Here is a 15,697-nt window from a genome sequence, read left to right on the forward strand (position 1 = left end):
GTATGCAATTATTTCCGCACTACAAGCACATCAGCTATCAAAACTTGCCTGTCATCCGCAAGAAAACTCGCCCGCTTATCCCGCTTTCATAAAATTTACTTCATGAATCCCCAATTAAAATATCCTCTTTGCATCGCCTGCTTACGTCTCATCGTGAATGGACCCCAAATTTAAGGTACAGGTGCCCCAAAGTTGCCGAACAAACCTTTCCTACCATTCGTTCCTGCCGAAGATAGCATCAGAATGGAACCAGCTATAGCATCAGTCACCAGCAATCCAGACCATTAGCATTTTCAAGCTGTTCTATACAACATCGTATTAACACCAGCGTAAACAGCTCCTCTCTGAGACACCATTAGGCAATTGGAGTGTTTGGAATAAATAAATAAATAAATAAATAAATAAATAAATAAATAAATAAATAAATAAATAAATAAATAAACCCGCTACACTCTACTTATACAGCGCTTCAAATACTGCAAGTGAATTTTGATCGACCGACTATCCAGGCAATCCAGATTAACTGACAACATCAGACAGCTTTTCACTGAGTATTTTCCGCCTTCTAAATTGTGAGACTTGCCAGAAGTTTGTACGTTGCAGCCACGGAGCAAAAGTGACGAGCAGCCGCGGCAGCTCAGTGGCTATGGTTGACGCTCAAGTCGAGGAAGAGGGTTCGATTGCCTGGCAGAGCAGCCTCATCCCAAATCGCCGTGGCGTAAAATGCGAGAACGCCCGAGTACCGAGCAGTGAAAGGACGTTAAGCAAGCCCCAGATTGGCCAAATTCATCCGGAGCCGTCCAATACGACGTCTCTCACAACTTAATCTTCCCATAGGATCTAAAATGAATGAATGAATGAATGAATGAATGAATGAATGAATGAATGAATGATTCGATCAAACAATCATTTTTCTTTGTTATGAGCACAATAAGGTGAACACTTGGTGGAACATGCCCCTTGAGCCACATATCATGACAAGTATCCCAGCTTTAGTTTAAAAGCAGTTGAGATTATAGGTGAAAGAACTCACGTTGTTATTCCAGAATAGCTCCAGTTGTCTGAGACCTGCTGGACACTCAGAGCCGCTTCTATGCTTCTTGCGAAAGAAACGAAACTACCGCCGATAAACTGTATTGGTCCGGGATCGACAGTTTGGAAAAGATGGCCCGTTAAGCGATAGGTGTCGAAGTCTGGAACAAGAAAAGACAACAAAATATTTGCTCAAACGCTGCGCAAGCTCCAATTTACATTGTGCGCTGAATTATCAGCGTAAGAGCTCGCGGAACTTTGTCCTTTAGCGTTGTAGTACGGTCAGGAAAAGTACGACTGAAGTTGCTCAAAGAGTAGCTTACCAAAAGAAAGGACGATTATTGCCTCTGCAGTGTCTAAGTTGCTGTTACAATACTTAGGATGATTTATCAGGTTGTCGTTTCTCTGAGTTCCTAGCGGAGCTTCTATTTTGCATCCGGGAAACCAACATGGCGCGATCTCGCCGCAGGCGTAGCTGGTGTGGCTGATAGGCAGGTTTGTCGCTTATCGCAAGCCATTGTTGTTCCACGACAGATCCGATGGCATGCGTCGCAGCGGCGTGCGACGACTGCTGGGTACATTTGAGCCCGGTTGCGCGCTAGACGACGGCCGCTGGCTCTCGCTGAAGCGTTCCAAACATGCATTTAAGTGCGGGCTCCCCGCGGGAGGGCCGCGGCGCTCTGAGGCTGACTATGCGAACCGTTCATCTGGACTTTGCATAACCATTCGGGGCCGTTTTTAAAGCGAAGGTTTCTTTGCCTCTTCCTTTCACTTTTCCATCGCAGCTGTCGCTGTCTTGCACGCTGTGTCGGGAGGTGGTTCAGAGCGTCTATATACATGGCAGGTGCACGGCAACGAGGAAAGACGAAGCGAGAAACTGGTTTGGACTTTTCAATCACGTCGCTACAATACCCTCTGGAGCTCCCTGGGCGTCGCCACAATACCCTCTTGACAGCTGTAAATATTGCGTGACCCCGCGGATAAGCATTGCAGGAACTGCATCGCTTACTTTTATACTAACGTGTGGCAGTCTAGAGGGGAGGTAGATAGAATGCCAGAAAGGAGGTAGGGAGAGTAGGCAGAGAATGCATAAAACGGACCCAGTCGCCAAAATAGTGAATAACTATAACTAGTGACAGCGATCGTGGTGTCTTCTCGTCTCGTGTCACCATCTACGTTTTGCGCTGTTAACAGCAGGATAAAAAACCAACAAGCCCTAGCTGCTGCTCTAGGGAATAACAGCCTTGCTACTCTTCGCTCGTAGCTCGCATACATGGGGGGGGGGAGAGAAAAGGGGACATCAGAAGGCAAGGAAACGCTTCTACTGCAATCGGATACAACTTAAGAACTCGGGTGACGCTCCGCGCAGATCACCGAAGCGCGGCAGCCGATTGCTGTCTGCGACAAAAGAAATAGTCCCGCTCAAAAAATTTTGACTGCTACTAAAACGCGTATTTCTCGGTATAAATAAGATTTCTGTCTCTGGATGACTGTTTTGGTAGAACTCTCGGGGTGGGAATGCTACAGCACAAGCCGGATCGCAATTGAAAAATAACCCCGTGCCTTCTACAACGCTGTGCGTCGTCTGCTACGGAGCAAGAGCGACTGCATTGGGCGTATAATCATCAAGTGCAGTCGCTGGTTTATTCCACTGTTCTTCTCTCGCAGGAGTACCGCCCTGCAAATAGGAAATTGAAATGTTTGCTTGAATTTATAAAAGAAGACTATGTAGGATATAGCTTCGTTGCAATATGAGCACGAGACCGCGGTTTCGAATGCCGGCTGTGGTTGCCGCACTTCAGTGGAGGCGAAATGCATAAACGCCCGCGTGCTCGCGTTGTAATGCACAATAAGGATTCCCAGAGGTGAAAATTAATCTGGAGACTTCCACTACGGCGTTCCTCAAATCAGAAAGCGATTTTGGGACGTTAAAACGCACCAATAAATATTTTTAGCTTCGTTGCAGGGGTCAAATGTAGAAAGAGCTGCGCTGCATGGCTTTTGAGCTGGTTTACACGTGCACGGAATATTTGCTACTCATTTCCTGAGCTTCAAATAAATATTTTTTTATTTAATAAGTACTTAAAAAAAAGAATACATTCATCGAACCTATCACTAAGTCGGGTCGTGAAGACGATCGAGGCAGGAAATGTACCAACATGCTTCATTCAACGTTTTGAAATAAATACCCGGTGTTTGTATCTTGGTTTTATATAGCATAATAATTATACTTTTGCTTTCTTTCACACTTTCACAAGATTTTCTTTTAAAAAATGTAATAGGCTTTCTTTTTAATTTTCTTTCCTTTTCACGGTTTCTTTTTTGTTTCTTTTTGGAAACGTCCAATCTCGTGAGTTCGCGCACGGTGTTCCCTGCAAGATTTCCACCATGAAGATAAGCGAGGTGACATCAGCGAGGTGACATCCTTCGCTGACGAACGAGACTTGTGTCGCCTCGATGTTCGCACCAGGAAGGAGCCTCGACAAGGAGAACAAGAGTGAGCACATCGTGAGCAGCGATTCACGCACTATGATCGTCCACTGCTACACGTATTGGCGCAACAGGTAGCCTGAACGCAGTGTGGAGGACACGACCAAGTTTGTCGCCGAGATGCTCGGTGTCAGCGAAAGCATGGTGTCAGCGAAAGCAGGGTTCAGGGTGAGGGAGGAAGTTAAAGCTTCGCATTTTTCTGGCGAAAAACCGTCGATGCCCTCGCGAAAGTGGCCACGAAATGTGGAGAAGGCAAGATGCAGTGCGAAGTCCGACAGTTTCACGTTGTGCGCGCAGAGGTCATGTGTGCACGATTTCTCTCACTGCAACAAGATGTCGACGGTCGACAAGATAACTAACGAGTTCTCGAAGCGTATGATTATGTCATCCCTAAAGCGGTATACTTTGCGTCGCCTGCTTGCTGAGATAGGCTTCAAGCACGAAAAGAGAAGCTGCAACTAGCTGCTTGTCGACCGAGATGACATCGCCGATTGGCGAATCGCTACCTCCGCGACGTAGAGCGCTACCGGGCGAAAGCCTGAAAGATGTTCTCCCTGCGCGAGACATCTTTCACGAGACAGGTTTTTTCGCAACATTAGTACAGTGTATAACGTTACTTTTCTGCCTACTACATTGTCTGCCTCTGCTAACTGCATGTCTAATATGTCTAATCTTATTATTGCGCTAATTATTATTGTTACACTGCAAGATAACTATGTATGCCCTTCCTGTTATGATCCCTGATGGGATCGACAGTATGAATAAATAATAAAATAAAAATGGGTGACGGCGGGACACGCACGGTCGATTGTGTGGACAGACACCGTGGTGCAGAAGTGCGGACGCCTTATGCTCGAGCAAATGGTCTTTAGACGGATCTAAAACAACCTTCTGGGAAAGACCAGCGCCTGATCCTGGTGCACATCGCCAATGAGAATGGCTTCGTCGACGGCTGCTTAGATGCATTCCGAGACCAAAAGGCAGGCGACTACCACTAAAAAATGGGCGGCAATCGCTTAGAGGGATGGTACAATGACGTTCTGCAGACGTTGCCAGCTGGTAGCGTCATTGTTATGGACAATGCACCTTACTGTAGCCGGCGAGAAGAAAAATTGCCGACGACGGCCTGGAAGAAGGACAAAATACAGGAGTGGCTCAAAAGCAATAACTTTACCTACAGCGAAAGGATGGTAAAGAAGCAGCTGCTTGAGTTGGTGGCATCTGTAAAGTCCCGCTTTCTGAGATACATCGTAGACAACGCAGCTCAAAGGGCCGGTTGCGTTGTACTCAAGGTCTAGCCGTATCACTGCGAATTTAATTCCACTGAGCTCGTGTGGGCGAAAGTGAGAAATTGCATGGCTGCGGACAACAGACTTCAAGTTGTCGATGGTCGAAGATATCTTGAGGGAGAAAAGTAAGCACGTAACGGCGGAAGGTTGGAGGCAGAACTTTCAGCACGTGATGGACGTGGAGGCATAGTTCAGACTTGACAGGTCTGGGAATGACCACATCCACCCCATCATCATGCAACTGGGTGAAGATAACACTGAAGAAAGCGACTCCGACTGCCAGCTGTCTGGCATCGAGCCACTCGACGAAGCATAACGGCTTCTTATTGAAGAAAGAACAGCCCCTATTAGGGCTACCAAACAATTGCCGGGGGGTACTGGACAGCCGACCATCGGTCCCCCGACCTCTCGAATAAGTAAGCAGTTCATTCAGTGGCATATGTCTTTTAATCGAAACTCAGTTGTGTGATAAGCACCGTCCTGTACACGTTATCATCATCATCATCATCATCATCATCACCACACCATCGTCATCATCACCACCACCCCACAATCATAATCATCATCATCAACCTGGTTACGCCCACTGCAGGGCAAAGACCTCTCCCATACTTCTCCAACTACCCCGGTCATGTACTAATTGTGGCCATGTTGTCCCTGCAAACTTCTTAGTCTCATCCGCCCACCTAACTTTCTGCCGCCCCCTGCTACGCTTCCCTTCCCTTGGAATCCAGTTCGTAACCCTTAATGATCATCGGTTATCTTCCCTCCTCATTACATGCCCTGCCCATGCCCCCCCCCCATTTCATTTTCTTGATTTCAACTAAGATGTCATTAACTCGCGTTTGTTCCCTCACCCAATCTGCTCTTTTCTTATCCTTTAACGTTACACCCATCATTCTTCTTTCCATAGCTCGTTGTGTCGACCTCAATTTAAGTAGAACCCTTTTCGTAAGCCTCCAGGTTTCTGCCCCGTACGTGAGTACTGGTAAGACACAGCTGTTATACACTTTTCTCTTCAGGAATAATGGCAACCTCCTGTTCGTAATCTGAGAATGAAATCGATGGTTCGACAGAAGCCCGTCTGGTTGGGATGAAGCATCTTTTAGCACTTCTGCTGGTCGGTGTCCATCGTTTTATTACTTCGTAATCTGAGAATGCCTGCCAAACACACGCCAGCCCATTCTTATTCTTCTGATTATTTCAGTCTCATGATCCGGATCCGTGGTCACTACCTGCCCTAAGTAGATGTATTCCCTTACCACTTCCAGTGCGTCGCTACCTACCATAAACTGCTGTTCTTTTCCGAGGCTGTTAAACATTACTTTAGTTTTCGGCAGATTAATTTTTAGACCCACCCTTCTGCTTTGCCTCTCCAGGTCAGTGAGCATGCATTGCAATGGGTCCCCTGCGTTACTAAGCAAGGCAATATCATCAGCGAATCGCAAGTTACTAAGGTATTCTCCATTAACTCTTATCCCCCATTCTTCTCAATCCAGGTCTCTGAATACTTCCTGTAAACCCGCTGTGAATAGCATTGGAGAGATCGTATCTCCCTGCCTGACGCCTTTCTTCATTGGGATTTTGTTGCTTTCTTTACGAAGAACTACGGTGGCTGTGGAGCCGCTAAATATATCTTTCAGTATTTTTGCATATGGCTCGTCTACACTCTGATTCCGTAATGCCTCCATGACTGCTGAGGTTTCGACTGAATTAAACGCTTTCTCATAATCAATGAAAACTATATATAAGGGTTGGTTATATTCCGCACATTTCTCTATGACCTGATTGATAGCGTGAATACGGTCTATTGTTGAGTAGCCTTTACGAAATCCTGCCTGGTCCTTTGGTTGACAGAAGTGTAAGGTATTCCTGATTCTATTTGCGATTACGTTAGTAAATACTTTGTAGGCCACGGACAGTAAGCTGATATTGGCCTATAATTTTTCAAGTCTTTGGCGTCCCCTTTGTTATGCGTTAGGATTATGTTAGCGTTCTTCCAAGATTCCGGCACGCTCGAAGTCATGAGACATTGGGTATACAGGGTGGCCAGTTTTTCTAGAACAAGCTGCCCATCATCCTTCAACAAATCTGCTGTTACCTGATCCTCCCCAGATGCCTTCCCTTTTGCATATCTCCTAAGGCTTTCTTTACTTCTTCCGGCGTTACTTGTGGGATTTCAAATTCCTGTAGACTCTAGAAATTCCTCATTGGAAATCGTGCTGACTTTAATAACTGGCATCAAGCGTCTAGACAGGAAATGACACCCCACTGCAAATGTTATACATGTGCACCTCCATATGTGATGGGCAGTGAAACCATCTGTTTTTGAAGACTGGAAGCGTGAAAGAAGCAACAACATAGCAAGGTGCGGTTTCACAATATGGCACCCTTTCATGTGCATTTCTGGTGAGCTGCCGCATGCACTGATGCATAAACACATTAAGAGGGATAAGAGGCAAGCTTACTTTACAAGCCACGTGATGCTGTTAACATAACGTATCTGTCAACATTTCTGTTGTCATAGCTGATAGAACTCCCTTTAGTTCAAGTTGGTTAATCATATTGCGGCAACAACACAGGACAACTAGCACAAAAACATGGACAGAATAGCAGGAGAAAACACAGCAAGATTGCAGATTGAGGAGACGAGGTAAACGAGAGTGAAAGGCTTTAATGAGATCGAGGAGGCCAGCCCTCCTATTCATAGGACTTGGTGCTTTGAATCAGAGTAGTTACAGAAATTGTGAAAGAAGACTTGGCTGGAAGCATACTTACATAAACAAACGCAAAAATGCACACAAACGCGAGCGCGAAAACTAATGGCGTTTTTCATCATCATCATCATCATCATCATCATCATCATCATCATCATCATCATCAGTTCAAGCATACATATCCAGTGGTACAGCGGGAAGGGGTGGCGTAAAGGCAACTGAATGCCTGACAATGTGCCAATGCCCGCCCAGACCCCGATATTGCACAACACTCAGCGTGTCACCTCTCTGTAACACATAAATGCACTAAAAAAAGAAAACAACACCAAAAATATTGCAGTACACTCAGCCTGGTGCTGTAATAGATAATACAGTGGAGGAAAAGAAAAGAACTAAGTCGTGGTTTTCATAAGTGAACTAGAACATACTTGATATCAAGAGCTTATCGAAAAGAAATTTTCATGGCTGAATTTTAAGGCACAATACATTTATGGAAAAAATATACAAGATAAGCAAGTCTTACTGAGAAGAGAAAGAGGAAAGAAGCGTCAGTAGGCAAGCGCGTTTCTTTTTTTGAAAACTGCTACTGATCATTCACTATGGTCACGGCCACCATGTTAGAGTTTAAAGATGAAGGAATGAGATGTGCTAAGATTATACGTGTGTGTTTTCCGGGAGTAGGTATCAAATATATCTGCGTTCGATTTAATTTGACAGTAGACGACTGTCACTAGCTTTTTATAAATATATTTTCGAATTATATTGTGCTTTGCTTATGGAAAAGTGGAGCAGAAGGCGTTCGGCGCGGAACATTTTCGATTATACACAAGATTCTTTTTTGCAGCCTGTGAATACTATCTCTATTTTTTTTTTGTTGTTGTGCCCCAAATTAATAGGCAGTGATGTATGCGCGAGTAAACTAAAGTGTAGTGAAGCTGCTTTGTACCCCAAAGCGGCAGTAAGCATCTGATTTTGCCAATTATGCCAATGGACCGCGATATGTGCGTGCGAAGATTATCTATGTGATTGGACCAATTCAATGTTTCGTGACAGATAACGCCTACAAACTTTTGAGTCTGGACGCGCTCAATCAAAGCTCCTCGGAATGTGAGCTGCGTATTGCGGAGAATACAATGGTTTCGCCGTTGAAAAACATTGTACTTTGCTTCCATAATGTTTAATTCCAGTTTATTTGTTCTGAGCCATATCGACAAATTACTAAACCAAAGGATCGCTTTTTGTGCTAGAGTAGGTATATCTTGACCCGGAAAAAGGACGTTAGTGTCATCTGCATATAATATAATATCTGGTGTCAGAGGTACGTTTACAAAGTCATTTATATAAAATAAGTATAGAAGTAGACCAAGTATAGACCCCTGTGGGATGCGGTATTTTAGCTTGCCCATTTGTGACTTCGTGTGCTGCATAGCTGTATACTGAAGACGATTATTAAGGTAAATTCTTATTAAATTAAGGGGCGTACCTCTTATTCCATATTCATTCAGCTTTTGCATAAGAATTTCATGCTTGATCCAGTCAAAAGCTTTCTTAAAGTCAAGAAATATTTGAATTGTGTTATGGTTTTTGCTCAAAATGTTCAATAATTTGATCTTTAATAGATAATACGTCCTGGGGCGCTATAACGTAAAACTGTTCCAAACTTTTCTATTCAATTTCTGCAATCAGCCCTCCGCTATTGGTCAAGAACTATTTTAGACCACCCCCACTTCACCTGTCTGTCACGTGACGTCACGAAAACCACGATAGCTTCCCATCTCATATGACGTGTACACACTGATTATGCATGATTTGACCGAACAAAAGAAAAATAGTTATTTCTGATTCGATGCCTTTTCGCCGTCAGCCCTCTGCAATTGGTCAAAAGTTTTCGGGCTGCAGCCATTTCACTTGCCTGTTGCGCGACGTCACAAAACCGCAAAAACTCATCGCGTCAAAGTGACGTGTACGCGTGAAAGATGCACTAATATGCCGAACAAAACTGAATTTTCTCCTGAAGAGCCGCAGGCTGCCCCGTTCCGAAATGAATAAAAGACGGCTGCCCGCGATCGCTCAAGCACTGGCTATCTCGCACTTGCCGAAGAGCGTGGGTTTATTTGCGCACAATAAAACTTTTTGCATGGCCCTGTAACGTTTCCGAGCATTTTCGGCACGTTTATTACCTCGCTCTGCCAACTCTTCTTTGACGAGGATTCGTCTTAGCTGCAATCTTAACCTTCCATTGCATGCCGCCGCGATTTTCGACGAGCCATCGCAAGCTCGTAAGGAGGGAAAGTGGACCAATCGCAGACGCCGGTACCGCCCTCTTCATCGAGTTGTCGATTTTCAGTGCACTGGCTCAGCACTATCGAATCCCTCTCCACTTGAGCGTGCTCTTCGCTTCATGTCAGCCAATTAGATAAGACAAGCCGCTCAGTGTACGCAATGTTATTCGTTTTTAGAGTAAACTAAAGTGACCTCCTATAAACGAGGAGAGCATTCGATTGGTCTTTTCAGACAACCCTGCGGGTAACCGCCCGGTGCTCGCGTCGGCGCTTACGCAAATTTGACGTCAGGAGATTGGAATAAAAATATATTGGAATAGTTTTGTGTTATACGGCCCCTGTTCAGTACATTTGTTCTTCGGGAATCCATATTGATGTCCTGTTATAATTTTTTTGAGCTACAAAAGTTTGCAATTCGTACATATATGACACGTTCTATAATATTAGAAAAACAATTGGGCAATACAGAAATGGGCCTGTAGTTATTCATGTCATTTTTATCACCACCTTTGTGAATAAGGAATATTCTTTCAATCTCAATTTTCAATTTCTCCGGGAACATTACAGTGCTCTAAATGAGGTTGCAGATATGTGCAAATGATGCGCTAATGTGCTTTGAAACTGTTTTTAGAGGTTCTGCCTTTATACTGGCAAAACCCACAGCATATTTGTTACTTAAGTTCTGTATCAGTGAGGATACTTCTGATTCAATCGTGGGAGTTAGGAAAATAGATTCCGAGACGCGTGCTATAATATACGATTTTTAAGGCAGGTCAGCACCATTTCAAATATTAAAAGGTCCTGAACTCAAAAAATGAACATTGAACATATCGGCAAGTAATGTACCTGAACAAGATCTACCTCTATTTGAAATTGAGAGATAACCTTCGTATTCTTTTTCAAAAGATCGTTCACAGCGTTACAAAAGGCTTTCGGATCATTGAGTATGTTTGTAAACTTTTTTTCGTAGCAGCTAATTCGCGCCTTTTTAATATCAGATCCTAGCTTATTTCTGACCTGCTTAAATTCAACCAAGTACTCAAAGCGCTTTGTTTTTATGAATTCAGTGAACAGCTTATCTCTTTATTTCATCCTTTTCAAAAGTGTAGCGTCTATCCATGGTTTTCTTGCCTTGTTTATTTTATGCGCCACAATCAGAAAAGCTAAATTATAAAGGTCTGTTAACTGGGTTATGAATATGTCATAGGCATTCACAGGATCAGTATTACTGAAAATACAGCTCCAATCTGTTTCGGCGACAACTTTCTGGAAATACGTAATTGTTTCTTGGTTAATTTTTGTACGCTGCATATGATTTGCAGAATTTCATTGTTTTATGCAATACGGAGAAAAAGCAAAAATCGACAAGTGATCGCTGACTCCAGGTGTTAGAACCCCTGTGCTTATCTCATTTTTGTAGTTAGTGAAACATAAATCCAGGGCAGTTTCGGTCATCTGTGTTATCCTTGTAGGTACATGAATTGTGTTTTCATAACCAAAGGAAAGCATTCTGTCAAGAAAGTTTTGTTTGTTGTTGCTTGGTGATAGCATATCTATGTTAAAATATCCTGTAACAATTACGCATGCGCCATTCTGTTCACAGTACTCAAGCATTTCATCTATGAAATTTAGGAAATCAGACACATTTCAAGAACGGGGACATATATAGCAACTACTAAAAGGCTTCGACATTTTATCATGACAGATTAAAACTTAGAGGATATTACAGTATATTCATTGACAATATTGTATTTAATGCTGTCATGAACATAAATCGATACATCACCACCCCTTTTGTTTTCCCTGTAGATTGATGCACAATTGTAGTTCGCAAATGGCACAGCATCATGGTTATCAGTAGACAACGTTTCAATGAAAGCTTAGAAATCAAACTGGTGATTTAGGTTGCTCAAAAAGAAGTCAACACATTCTTTTTAGTTTTGAAGACTTTGAAGGTGAATCAATGATAACTGTTTTTTATCTGGGGTGAAGCAATTTTCTGGAACGCCTCAGCGTCAACGTAGTTTGTTATGTTTGTGAAGGGATAATACTAACCATAATAAGTGTACTTTTTCTATGTATTTATTGTTCGAGGTCCCTCCCCAGTGTTTGTGTATGGGACCTTCTAGAGTTAGTTTTTCTGTAAAACACTTCAATTGCATCAATAAGCTGAAACTGAAACTGAACGTAATCACTTCTTGCGATCAGCTATCTTTCATTTTATCGTATTTTTTCTAGGTCATCCATTGTTGCAGTTTTAATCACATTATCGCTCGGGCTGTGGCGCACGAAAAGTTTGCCATTCTTGTGCCATGCGAAATCGTATTCATCTTCAAGAGCCCTAGTTTTCACTTCCCAGAAAACCTTATTATTGCATGCCGTGAGGTTTTCCCCGAAGAATATAGCTGACTTTGTTTTCTTCGATTCCCCTTTCATTGAAAGCCATTTTTCTTTAGTTTGACGAGATGAAAACCGCACCATCACAGTATTGGTCTTGTCTCCCTTCCTCTCGTTTCTTGAAGCTAGCCTGTGGGCGGCTTCCATGTCAGGCTCAGAAAGTTGTGGAAGCCCAAGATCAGTTGCCAGTTGGTTGAGCTTTACCAGAAGGTTCTCATTTTTTGTGATAGGCCAAACCACTCACTGCAAGATTTAGGCGCCTGTTGTACTGATATAGCTCCTTCAACTCATGCTGAAGTTTTTCCACGTCTGTTACTTTAGCGTGGGCCTCACGCTTCACAACCCGCTTTCTGAAGTCTGAGATGTCTGCGTACTGCTGAGTCATTTGAGTAAGAACTTCATCGTATTTACTGGACATAACTTTAATAGATTCCTCAATGCTTTTGGCAGTTGTTTTCATTTGGGACAAAGCGTAAACCTTTGATTTGATGTCCAGCAGCTCAGTAAGCTTGCGATTAGTTGTCGCAAGCTGTGAGGTGAACTTCTTTTCTAACGTCTCATTCTGCATTTCAGCGGAACTGGCGCCACGTGTTAACGCTTAGCACGTCACGCATATGCAAGATTTTTTTGCGGCCACAGATTTCTTTTTGTAAGCACTGTCAGTTACCGCAGAGCAGGAGCCGATATGGTAACTACACTTGCATTCTGAACGTAGCAACCATGACACCGAGTTGGGAACCCTGCCGTCGCATGCTGGATATCTGTCACTCATAGCACCCAGCACACATACACTATGGTTCGCTCACAGAGTGCACCCAGCAGCAGCAAGAAGCGAAACAGAACAAAAGTGCCGTTGATAGGCTAAGAGAACAGACCAACCTGTCTGTGAAAAGCGTTTTTGGCCGCCGTACAACTGTGAGCTCCGCTGCTGCGGCTGAGTGCGTGTGCGACAGTTCGAAGGGGGCGATGTCCTTTTGTAGGCAGCAACGGTGGGTGTACCCCACGTGATGGTCCGCGTGGCCTCCGGTTGATCTAATCACTCTCCTGTCCGCTGCAGCTTTCGTCGTCACAGGCACTGGTTTACTGGTCGATTCGGAGTAGGATTTCTTGCTCGGCGGCAACGAATTCGAATTTCACCGGTCGACCTCGAGCGGGTTCGCGCGTTCCACTGGTCGTTTCGTATCAGCTCGCTCCGCCGCCGAGGCGCGGATTCGGGCGGAAATAACTCGCGTCACTTCCGTCTTCAAGCGAAATCGCTACCCGGTTGGTACGCACAACGTTGTGTTGCTTCGCAAAACGGCTGCGTTCGGTGCTGCTGCAGAGCTCGCGTTTAGCGATGAGAACTCAGACGACAGCGATTACGATGTGACGCAGGTGCTGTACGAAGCCTTCTATGCACGTTATCCATGCACAATCCTTGCGGGCGCGACATGGAAATGACGGACTCTGCGACTGCCGCGGTTAGATTACGCTCGGGGACGGCGACTTTGGTTCCCATGGAAGCGTACAGAGTGGAAGTTGGGCATGGTTTACGGAACCGGTTTGTTTCACGTGTACGCATGCAGACTTCCTGTGTGATCCCCCACGGAGCGTTTCGGCGCTCTGCTGGCCGATTCGAATTAGTGAAACCCGAGCGCTCGCTCGAGGATTTCGCCGTCCGCTCCAGATCGACCACTGAGAAACGCCATCAGATCTAAAATATAAAAGTGGGGAAAATAAAAAAAATGATGCTCCCAAAGATGATCACTTACGCGGTGAAACGAGATACAGGAGGAAGCCACAAGGAAAGACCAGCCGGCGCGGAGTACAGCCATGCTCCCGCGGCCCCAGTCTACATCTTCTTTCTATGGCTCCATCTCCATCTTCTCTACATCTTCTTTCTGAGACATAGGTACCTGTGATGGTACTGCTTCAGTCTCGTCACGTGAACAACTTGCATCGTGCGTCAACACCGGTTATTTGCCGTCACTTTGGCGACGACATAGTTCAAATCACTCTAGCAAGTGAGTTTAACGAATGGTCCAAAGTGGCGAGAAACTTGCGGTCTTGCGGTACAATCCATTTTTGCGGACAGGTGTCCACAACCAAACATAGCCACCGGGAGTAAAGCTGACGGGGACATTCCATGCATCGTACCGATCATTGCTGTGGTCTTACGAGGACAATGTCCTCAGGTGCACCAGTCGACGTGCTTCTTCAACGCTACACAGAGTTTAGGCTACTGAAAGAACTTCTTGACATGAGAAAGGCAGAATAGGGCCCGGAAAGCTCTGGGGAGTGCGTGCATACAACAGAAAGAACGGCGCATATCTAGTAACTTTATGCTTGGCAAAACCGATCCAGAAGTCAACAAAAACTTCAGCTGTTGAAACACAGACTAGCAGGCAGCAGTTCTCATGTGTGGGGTGTCTTTGTGAAGGAGAGACGTCAGGGGAGAGGCAAGCTGTGCTAAATTCTTGTTAACCCGCCGGAAATATGTGCAAATGCCCAAAAAACTTCGCGGGTCTTTCACCGTCTGTGGTTGTTGGAAGTCGCGAACCACTGCAAACTTTTCAGGGAAGCCACAGGGAAGGACCAGCCGGCGCGGTGTACAGCTGAGCTCATGCACCCAACTCTACTTCTTTTTTATTTGGCTCAGTCGCGCAGTGCTGCGACAATATACACAAACACGCAAGAAAACACGCGCAGACATTTACACACAGACGCGGGTACAGGGGTATTTGAAATCAATTCAGAAGCTTTTGAGCCTACCTTTTCGTACTTTCTTTTTGTATATTGGAACCCTTGCCCACTCTCAGAGAAATTTTTAGTAGCAGCATATCACGAGAATTGAAAAGCAGCGCAAAGCTGTTTTGTGGGAAAGCATGTCGAAGGCTGACAGCACAACTTATGCACGATTGTATCACAGCAGGCATTCTACAACTGGCGCGTGCAGTGAGCAAATAGTAATAAGCCACAAAGCGACTCGAATTTATGCCAAGCTCCATTGTTAGGGTACCAGTTTAATTACCATTCATAATTTGATATTAGTACTGCGGCTAAAATTAAGGGAACACACACTGCCACCAAACGCCAGGCAGTTACTAATTTAATGAGATTCGCTCAGTGGCGCATACTGAGGGCTCAGTGACACTGAGCCTCCCTTTCTCACGCACACACATGCACACACACGCACACACACACACACACACACACACACACACACACACACACACACACACACACACACACACCGAATCCGTGGCCGGGATCCGATACCGCGACCTCGTGCTTAGCAGCCCAACACCATATCCACTAAGCAACCACAGTGGGTCTACGTGTGCGTCTAATGTGGGTCTAATGGGTCTAGTTGTGCTACGGCGAAGGCTATCATTCCACTAACTTAGGTATTTAGGTCTACTAGATGTAGTTAGACACCCTAATTCAGTCCTGGGGGTGTTATACAGCGCCACTCAGAGCCATGGTGGGCAGATACAAAAGTTAGTGCATG

The 15,697-nt window shown here is 44.8% G+C and overlaps 1 protein-coding gene across 1 annotated transcript in view; it reads right to left on the reverse strand.

Moving 5' to 3' along the window:
• Positions 1–15,697, reverse strand: part of LOC142566758 (uncharacterized) — a 170,737-nt gene that overhangs the window by 105,837 nt on the left and 49,203 nt on the right. Inside the window, exon 7 of the mRNA XM_075677648.1 lies at positions 1,034–1,193. Within this exon, the coding sequence (XP_075533763.1) occupies positions 1,034–1,193 (160 nt within the window). The remainder of the gene's footprint in view (positions 1–1,033; positions 1,194–15,697) is intronic.

Source organism: Dermacentor variabilis, unplaced genomic scaffold (assembly GCF_050947875.1).
Source record: "Dermacentor variabilis isolate Ectoservices unplaced genomic scaffold, ASM5094787v1 scaffold_13, whole genome shotgun sequence".
Taxonomy (NCBI): Eukaryota; Metazoa; Arthropoda; class Arachnida; order Ixodida; family Ixodidae; genus Dermacentor; species Dermacentor variabilis.